General features: G+C 38.8%; 1 protein-coding gene across 2 annotated transcripts in view; it reads right to left on the bottom strand.

Moving 5' to 3' along the window:
- Positions 1-3,237: 3,237 nt before the first annotated feature.
- Positions 3,238-9,740, bottom strand: part of LOC120535388 (alpha-tectorin-like) — a 17,298-nt gene continuing 10,795 nt past the window's right edge. For both annotated transcript variants that reach the window (XM_039763204.1, XM_039763203.1), the window contains exons 3-9: positions 8,809-8,907; positions 7,655-7,863; positions 6,048-6,208; positions 5,532-5,765; positions 4,498-4,660; positions 3,692-3,794; positions 3,238-3,399 (exon numbers count right to left, since the gene is read on the bottom strand). In XM_039763204.1, the coding sequence (XP_039619138.1) occupies positions 3,254-3,399; positions 3,692-3,794; positions 4,498-4,660; positions 5,532-5,765; positions 6,048-6,208; positions 7,655-7,863; positions 8,809-8,866 (1,074 nt within the window). In that variant the 5' untranslated portion in view covers positions 8,867-8,907 and the 3' untranslated portion in view covers positions 3,238-3,253. The remainder of the gene's footprint in view (positions 3,400-3,691; positions 3,795-4,497; positions 4,661-5,531; positions 5,766-6,047; positions 6,209-7,654; positions 7,864-8,808; positions 8,908-9,740) is intronic.

Here is a 9,740-nt window from a genome sequence, read left to right as displayed (position 1 = left end):
AGGGTTTCATTCTAACCATCTTAATTAGCAAGCAGTCTTTGCTGCTGAACAACTGGTTTCGCCTTAGTTTCAACTAACATGATTCAGATCCCTTAGCTTTTTTTTCCCCCTCTTAATGAGCAGCCAAAAAATAATGAAACACAAAACAAGCCGCCACATGACCAGCTAACCTGAAAATAAAGAAAGACGATGGTCTCGGTCAAGTTGGTCGGCTCAGGTCACCGAAACATCTCGATGGTGGTCTTAGGAAAAACAGAAAATGAACAGTCTGCTGTGTTAGAATCAGAGCACAAACAAGTGATGATATTCAAGAATTGGCTTCTCATTAAGAAACTGGTTGAAGTGAAATTGGCTGGAGTTTGATGTTCCAATTTAGCTGGTCTTCTGTTGGCTTGATTCACATCTCATGTCTGTTTGGATGTCATTTATTGAAGAAACAAATCAATTCAGAGGACTGAACCCTTAAAAACAGGGCTATTAAAATGAAGGGAAAAGGAGTTCATTAGCAGTGAAAACTGCTAGCCGATTAGGAAAAGGATTAGAATGAAAACTTGTAACCACTGCGGCCCACCAGAACTGAAGTTGGACACGCTCAATTTAGACCATTCTCCTTAACTAGCTGTATAAACCTGTGTTGTAAAAAGCCTGGGGTCCTAGAAACTATTGAAATCAGTTTAAAAAAATTGAAATGTAGAAATGTCAGGTAATTGAAAGGAACTACTCTGGGCATCACGTTCTTTGGAAGGTTCGTTTTGCAGATGTGCTCCCATCGCTTGTGCATTAGCGGCGGGAGAAAAAGTAAAGGATACCACTTTGCCGATGTTAGTGGCTAAGCAACTTTGTCTTTCTTCTCTCCAACTAAGAGCACAGCTGTTGACAGGGTTATCGTTTCTGCACTGGAGCCTCTGCCAGAGATCAGTAGAGCTGCACGAGGAAACAGAAGAGCTTGTGAATTGTCCTAACGCGGTTGGAGTGGCCAGAAAGTGATGTTCAGGCAGAGCTCAGCATGTACGTCCCTGGCAAGAATGAACATTTGAGAATCACTGGACAAAATCTTAGTTCATAAAAATACTGATTTCAAAGAGAGCAAATACCTGTAACATTCTTGTATGTTATGTGAAGGTTATGAGGAAGCTATGCACTCTTAGCTGAAACTAAAGTGTTGGTAATGTTATGCTTTTTAGGGCACATGGAAAAGTCAGCTTTGCAATAGCAAAGATCCGAGTAGGTCCAAAATTTGAATGCTCTTACAAGCACAAGGTAATACACAGATTATACATTTTCCCCACCACTACATGTATGAAAATGGTAAAGTAAGCTGCATTCATGCAAATTGGCACACACAAAGATCACTGCCCGGTTGGTGTATGAGTATGCATGTTAATTGCAAGCAGTATACTATTCACACACAGGTGTTCATGGATGCAAACGGAAGCGAGACAGGGATGGATAGATAATTGACAGCAACAGGTAACACCAGAGCACGGAGGTCTGCAGTCCATAAAGGCCTGGACTATTCACTTAACCATACAAGCCAAAAAAAAAGTCCAAGTTGATAGATATAGCCTTCAGGTGCTAGGAGAAGGGGCCATAAAACGGCAAGGGGGCAATTCATCCAGAAGTTTGGGTGTGAATCGTTTGTTGTTAAACATGCCAACTCTCATTCTCTGTGTTTGTTTCAGTCCTCCCATAGCAATGATCATTACAATACTACTTATGATTTTGTAAAGTGGCAACATCTACGTTCAGGTTAGCACACTATCCACCTCATGTTTTCCTTATGGTGAACCCTCAGCATTAGTATAAAGAGACATTAGCACAAGTGTTCATTTCTAGCAAGGGGTGCCACAAAATTGTGACATCGTTCATTCTTAATGGCTGGAAATAAGACACTTAAAAAATACTTGTGTCCTACTCAGATACAACAAACTCTTGTCTTAGTTTGAGGTTTTGTGCAATTCTTACGCATAATCGTAAAATTCGCTCTATACCTCTGGGCCCATTTATTGGTGTCTCAAATATTCAGCTGAATTGAGAGAGGGAAGATAATGTCTCCCCAAATATGCTGCAATTCTACAACTACAAAAAGGAGTAGAAAATACCCTAGGATCCTGGTCACCACCCAGCCCATAAAAGTTGCATAAGGCACTACGAGAGCTAGGTGATCAGAAAAAAAAAAAAAGGGGAATTCAAAGTGCAGTGGGTAGACTGGTGTAAAATTGACTTGCATTAGGAAGCCGAAAGGTACTGTGCAAGAAGTTGTCAGAATTTGCTGATGTTAGATAGATACTACAGGACACCCAGATGTTACAAATAATTACTTCTAGCAGTCTTCTCTGTTCCACCACTATAGTTACATCACGATGGTCCTTACAACTCCCTAATTATTCGACCACTTTAAAACGTTCTTACACTTTAAATGTATTGCTGCAACTCGGCAGCTGTTTCTCAATCCATTGGTAGGAGCACTTAATTCACGCAAGATTCTGAAAAGGCAGTCAAGGTAAGGCATCCTCACCAGTTTAAGAAACACTTGCATTAAAACCTCAAATCTACCTGAAGAACAACACTTGACATGTTACACCTAGGAGGAGGTAGAATGGCCACATTTTTATCATCAATGGAAGATTTTTTTTTTTTTCCCCGTTTGACTCTCTCATATCCACATCTGCACTCAGGCTTATGAAAGATTAGGTTTCTCCAAGTACCTACAAATTCCAGTAGGACTAACCTCAAAGAGGCAATAATAAATGTCACCACACATTTCTATTGAAAATGTATTTTAGAATCAAAATACATTTCTAAAGCATTGAAAGAGGCAGCCATACAAACTCTGTCCACAGCAGTACAAAGGCGATTAGCTTGAACATCAAGTTCAAGAAAAATAGAGAAGTGCCACATTAAAATTATGGAGCTATTTATAAATTTTTTTTGGAGACATGGCTGGCAAACCTATGCCTTCAAGAGAAGGAAACCCCCAAACACACACCACAAGCATAGCAAACTATTCTTCATAAAAAGAAGAAATTTCTCTACATATATAGTTTATACAAAGTAGGACAGCTTAATTGGGTTAGCCCCATTTTGTTAAATTTCAGATCAGTCTGGTTAATCCGCTCTCTAAGCATTGCGAGATCACAGGAGCACAGTAAATCAGATTTCAGTGGTCAGCTACATTACACAGCTAAGGAACACCAAAATGGTTCAAGTCAGTTTTTTTGTTTTTTTGTTTTTTTTTTTATTTTATTTTACTTCAGGACCCACTTCTGAAATATTTTGCATTTGCAACCAGCTGGGACTCCCTTTTGATGGCGGCTTTTGCAATGGCGATCAGTACAAGTAGGAAACCGGCCACCAGGACAGAGGCAATGACTGGAAGGGCAGCCGATAATAGTAAACCTGGAGGGGGAGTGGGGTTGGAGAACACAAAATAAAAAAAAAAAAAAAGTATTTTATAACAGGAGAGATACCACATGCTATGTGCAAACAAGTAGCACAAGGGGGCAGCCTAAAGTCATTGGAGTTGCCAAACTCCCATGACCACCCAAATGGCTCAAAAACTGAAACGTTCATTAAATAAGTGGCCACTTTGTGCGTTACATACATTTCATTGAGAAGGAATATTTAAGCAGTTTGACCATAAAAATTGACCCCACATAACCTTCCTTGTCATAAATGGACCAATACATACTTGATCTTTCTTCAGAAGCTTCAATTCTAATTGGACCATAAGAGAGCATCCCTTCAGCTTCAGCCTTGATCTCCCTTGACTGCCGTTTGCTTCTATCGCAGTTCTAATAAAAGGAAGGGGTAGGTTAGTACCCAGTTGGCTTTGGGTTGGTCAGAGATTAAATCAAAAAACACTGAATAAAAGTAAACATAGGTTAGGATAAAGCTCCAATTGCATTTAAGAGTGGTATTGTATAAATTTTACATATTCTCAGAAAAATGCCCCAAATGAAACAGTCACCCTAGTTTTCCACATCATATATGGTGGCTTGTTCAGACAGACCTGCCTGGATCCTAGAATCCTGGAAAACAGCTGAATCCTGAGAATTCCACATACAAGTTAGAATATGTACAGCATGTGTGTCATGTGCAAAGTTTCATTCCAAGCATCAGTTTAGTACCCAGTGCTTGTATGTTGGGTTTATGGACATCTGAACATGCCTTGAGTACTAGGAGAGCCCATCATGGATTACATTTTCAGAATGTTTGAAGGACTAATTCAACAGGTACTCTACTGGTCAGGAAGCTACATAAAAAAAATAAAATTTATAGAAAGTGGCTCTGGCAAGCAAGACTTGCAGCTTCCCAAAAAAGACTAGGTAATATTCACAACAAAAAAAAAGATCACAAGAGGGTCTGTCATAAGTGACACTTGGTAGAAGAGAGCCACCCCAGACCAAATATAGGCACCAAGTAATTCTTCTAAAAGGATACACACAACAAAACCATGCAATCAGCAAACTCCAAGTTGGTACATCAGCCACTTACCGGTATGCAATCAATGGTGTCATCCTTCAGACACAGTTGCACCTTACAATGCAAATAAAGCTCATGGGGATGTGGAACAAACCGGAACATTGCAAAGCTAAATCGAAAATAAATATGAGCTCCATTCTTACTGTCAAATTTTGTTGTGGAGTCTTCTGGGCACCTGTGTCCAGAATGGAAAAGGAAGAGAATGAGCGAGGGGCAGGATAGCACAGTAAACCCAATGTTAAAAACTATCAGATCTACAGTTACCAAAATTAGAAAAATGACGCAATTAACTTTAATGACTAAAGTATAACTGCACATCTCTACCACATTAACTAAAGCACTAACCATCTACACCCACTGTGCATGTCAGTTTTCATTCAAAGACGGCAGTTAGAGTATATGCTTAAAAATCTACTGGTTTTGCAGCCAACATCTTATGGTGTAACACTTGTTATATGGTAGCTCCATGTGACAGACAAGGCTTTCCACTCTAAACGTCAAGGCTTCAGCTCCTTCACCTCCTCCCACCACAGAACAGTTTGTCATATTTTATATCGGTTTTGAACAAAGACCAAACCGTTACAGAAAGTGGTCCAGTTAGCACCTTCTATACCCCACCCCCCAGGATTGTCAGCTCATACAGTAGAGGCTAAAAATCAAAAGCACAGCTGAAACATGTGGGGTCCTTATCCATATGGGATGAAATCCATTCTGATGCCACATCAAAAAAGGGCTTGGACTATATATTGTATCCACCAGTTTGTCAAAAGGTATATATATATATTTTTTTTTTTTTTTTATTTTCCTCCAGCAACATTGGTTAGACTGTTTCTATTCTTTAGCTACCACAGTCCCTTAACATGTCAGTCAATATCTAACACAAGGACATCATCCATTTATGCAGGTAAGCAAAGTCTACTGCAGCACCCACACATCGCACAGTTTAAGGTTAGAGAATTTCCATTTTAAAAAGTGCCAAACACATCCAGCATGCAAAAAGCACAGCAGTTTTTCCTAATGGACTGCTTACATTTAGAAGTACTTACCCATGAAGAATAAGCGTGTGATTGAGGCCTTTGTAGTTCATGGTTTGCGTTGCCCAACACTCAAGCACAGTGAGCATTAAGAAAGCATCTACATTCACCATTCGAACTTGTATATTAACTCTCTCCCGAAGCTTCAAAGAAAAAGATTTTGAGTACATTTCTTTATATTTGTGGTCCTTAAAGGCTTCCATTACAATTAATACTTCTTGATGATGTACTCGCAGAACTGCTTCTCTGTACAGAGGGGGAGAAAAAAAAAAAAAACCCAATTAGTATGCCATTACCTCTGCAAATTGTACACAGAAGAGTTTAACTGAAATAAAATGTAAAAACATTCTCACAAAAAAACTTCCCAAGACCACTGTAAAAATTTCTTTGCTATAAATCCAACTAATGACAAGCTGTTCAATTGGAGAGAGAAGGGGACCACACACACACACACATAGCTGTTCTAAATCCCAATAACACTCGTTTGGGTGGGCTTTGACCACCCTAGAAATCGGACACCATACTCACCTGACAGAAGGATGGATGGGAAATTTAAGGCTAACCAGCTGCTGAAGCTGGTAAACACATTTGAAGATCACTTCTAAGTGGTAATCCCTTATAATTTTTTCACCAATTTGGTCGTACCTGGAAATCACTTTATTTGAAAAGGTAACATGAGTCCCATTATTCTTGAAAGAAAATTGGGGGTGGGGGAGAAGGGAGAGAGAGAGACGAGAATTTTAATTCAACTGACCTGGCAATTAATGTTAAACTCAAAAACGTACAGGAAATAACATACAATAGGCTCAGGAGCCTATAGGCGTCACATTTGACATGGTCGTGCAAGAGCTGATCAATGTCAAAGCAGATCTCTGCAAAGTGATCTATTTTTATTTTTACACACACACACACAAATCAAACACCCTTCAGTTCATTAGATTAACCGTTGCTAGTTGTTAAAGCCTGGAGGCTGTAATTGGCCATCAAAACCCCCACCACCACTCTTTCGTTGAAAAGCTGCTCAAACTGTCAGGTTCCACAAGGATCACGAGTATACAGCCTCTTTCAAGCTCAGCTACAAATTCTCAGGTTAATTGAGATCTGGACTCTGATTTTATTTTAAATCCCCACACCACTTGACTTCTTTAACATTCTCCCAGAAAGATGCGACAGCTGAAGCACCTGTGCATACATCTTTTGCCTATTTGCTCCAACCTCACGGTCACTGTAGCTTGTATGAGTTCATTTGGTGGTCTCCCTAACTAGTCATCTTCTCATATAAATCACTCAGCTTTTGGGGATGGCCTACTCTAGAAAGATTTACAGCTCTTTGCCATTTTCTTGCTTCTACTCCTAGACTTTTGCTTTTAACAGAATTTCTTGGCGTTTTGTTATTGTGCAGGTTAGGCCACGCTGACTCACCACAAGTTAGACCTTCCAGCTAAAGTGCATTTATATTACAATCAATTGAAACCCCTTCACTGCAAACAGGTAGCTTCCATTATATTGGTTCTGAAACCTTTTGACTATATCAAATGACATCTGGGTGCATCATTAATGAGATTGAATATTTTCTACAGATAAAATTGCATTTTAGACCACTTTGCAGATATCAGTTTGCTCAGACATTGAGTCTCTGATGATCAGTATCAAAAAAGTAAAAACTAACCCATGGCTATATAACAAAATGAAAACTTCCAATCTACTTTATAGGCACGGTATGTAAACTGCTTAAGTGTAGCCCCTCTTAAACGTTGTAATGGGTTTATAAACATATACACAAAGTTTAGAATATTATATTTTCAATATATTAGGCTCATTTGAACCCCTGAATTTATGCATACTCATGCTTGTAATCCATTTCAATCTGAAATAAAATTACACAGTAACAGCAAAATTGGTGCGATTCCAATCCATTACGATAAACATCTTAACTGTCTCCACTAACTTAAATTTAGTAAAAATTTGAATGTCCAGTTTCTATAGCAAGCTAAATACGTACCCATGCACATGCATTAAATCACAACACAGACCTTTGAAATACACCAGGTATCTTTCACCACACAGAGTTCATGTTTCATTAATATTAATCTTGTACTTGTATAAGTATATACAGGAAACTTCTAAATGCATACCTCTGGATCTGTACCACCACATGATGTATAGTTAGTGCCTGTGAGGATTGCAGCATAGTAATGTACATGCCATTGTTTTTCCTCATAAAGGAGGCATGAAGGGTTGTTTAGACTCAATGAGTTCAGGGAAACATTGTGGTGCTGAAAAAACTCTTTAATCACCATCACCTTCATGAAGCTTGTGTCACAAATAACTTTCATTATGAGGTCTGGAGATAAAGAAAATAAGTAAAAGATGCTCCACATACTATTGGGAGTGCTGAAGAACAGATTTAAAACCAAAACCAACCCCACACAATGACACCACCTACAAAACACTACAGTACATAAATTTGACTGGACTAGAATACTGCAAGTTGTTTAAAAGCACTATAATAGTAATAACATGTACAAAAACAGTTCAGTTTGGAAGATAATTAACACGGAGTACTTGCATCGAGACATCCTGAATGAAAACTCATGGTTAGAATCACAGTAAGATTTTAGTTGTCTGTACTTCTATAAAGCAACAGAACAGTTGGCCATTAAGCCAAAAATCTCTGCTGCAACAGCACAATAAGCTCTTATTCATCTGGTTTCTATAAAAAAAAAATTAAAATAAAGTGAAAAGCAAGTAGATCTCTGGTCTTAATAGAAAAGCCTTACTCCAGCAGTCTGAAGTCCAGGATTATGTAATCATGCAGCCTGGGATTTTCCACAAGGATACCAATAATGATGTAGCTGAAGGCATTCAGGTTAAACAAAGAATCACATTCTCTATGAAATGGGCTGAATGGACTGCTCCCCAATTCTTATACCTTTTGGTGTGAACAAAACTACCAAGTAATGGGGTCAAGAGAGGAAATGACCAAAAAAAAAAAAAAAAACAACCCACCAACACCTGACCTAGATCCAGAAGGGGCTTCATTAAAAGGGACCTATTGCACTTAGACAGGTCTCCTGGTTTGTAAAAATGCATCTTTAAAAAAATGTAGAGGTGAAAGAAAGATTAAACCAACTTTAAAAAAAAATTTTAAAGTTGGTTGAATAGAGTCAAAGATAAAAAATTGCCCTTTTGAGTATAACTGATGTGCTCTGGATTGCCCAGATCCTTTAGATTCACCGTCTTTAAAAATTATACACTAAAGTGCCTCAACAAGCAATTTATAGCTTACCCTGACACTTGTCACCCATGAATCCTCCTAAACAAGTGCAGTTGCCATCATTCTCCATCCGACACGTTCCAGGGTCTTTGCAGAACTCCGGATCACAGGCTATAGACAAAACAAGCTTAAAATTAAAGCAAACTCCAATTTAGTGCAGAGATAGAGAGATATATATAATTCTCACATTCTACCAAAAACTAAATTTGGCAAGACAAACTTCATAGCCTTGCTTTTACATTTAATGTGTCAGCCCTTCACCCACTTAAGCCATTTAAAATTTCTCCCCGAATGAATTTCACCAACATCAGTCTTAAACAATGCAGAGAAGCTTCCCCGAGCTTAGTCAACCTTGAAAGAACCAAAGGCAATACTTTTGGAGACTAAGTCTGTCATTTAAAAAGCACAAGATGGTACACAGGAACTGAATTATCAGTTCCAGTTTGGAGCTGTCATTTGTACCAATGCCTGATGTCTGTTAGATGTCCTCTAACCCACAAACTAGTACAACATATTGATCAACTCGTCATAGCGGATCATCCAAGTCCGGACATGAAAAATTGCAGTGCAAAGAAAGATGGTATGAAACAATATCTATCAACTGTATAGCAAATTATAGTACAAGAGCTAAATCTTATACCATTAAACATCTAAGGCATAGGTGCCAGCCCATCACAGGATGAACAAACACACAGAGTCCATTTAACATCAATCCACCTAACCTGCAAGTCTTTAGATTATGAGAGTTAGGGAATTTATATCTACAAAATATCTATACATTCATGCACATACACAAACCTACAGAGGGCCGAATTCAAAGTGAAAACATGCGGCAGGCTAGTAGTTTGAACGGCCCCCACATGCTTGTATGCATGCCCAACAGTTTCAGGTAAAACCTGGTGGTGTCAGAGGGACAGAAACAATGTCCCAGAGGTGTTCTGATG

This window comes from Polypterus senegalus, chromosome 9 (genome assembly GCF_016835505.1).
Source record: "Polypterus senegalus isolate Bchr_013 chromosome 9, ASM1683550v1, whole genome shotgun sequence".
Lineage (NCBI taxonomy): Eukaryota > Metazoa > Chordata > Cladistia > Polypteriformes > Polypteridae > Polypterus > Polypterus senegalus.
This window is presented reverse-complemented; position numbering and strand designations above follow the sequence as displayed.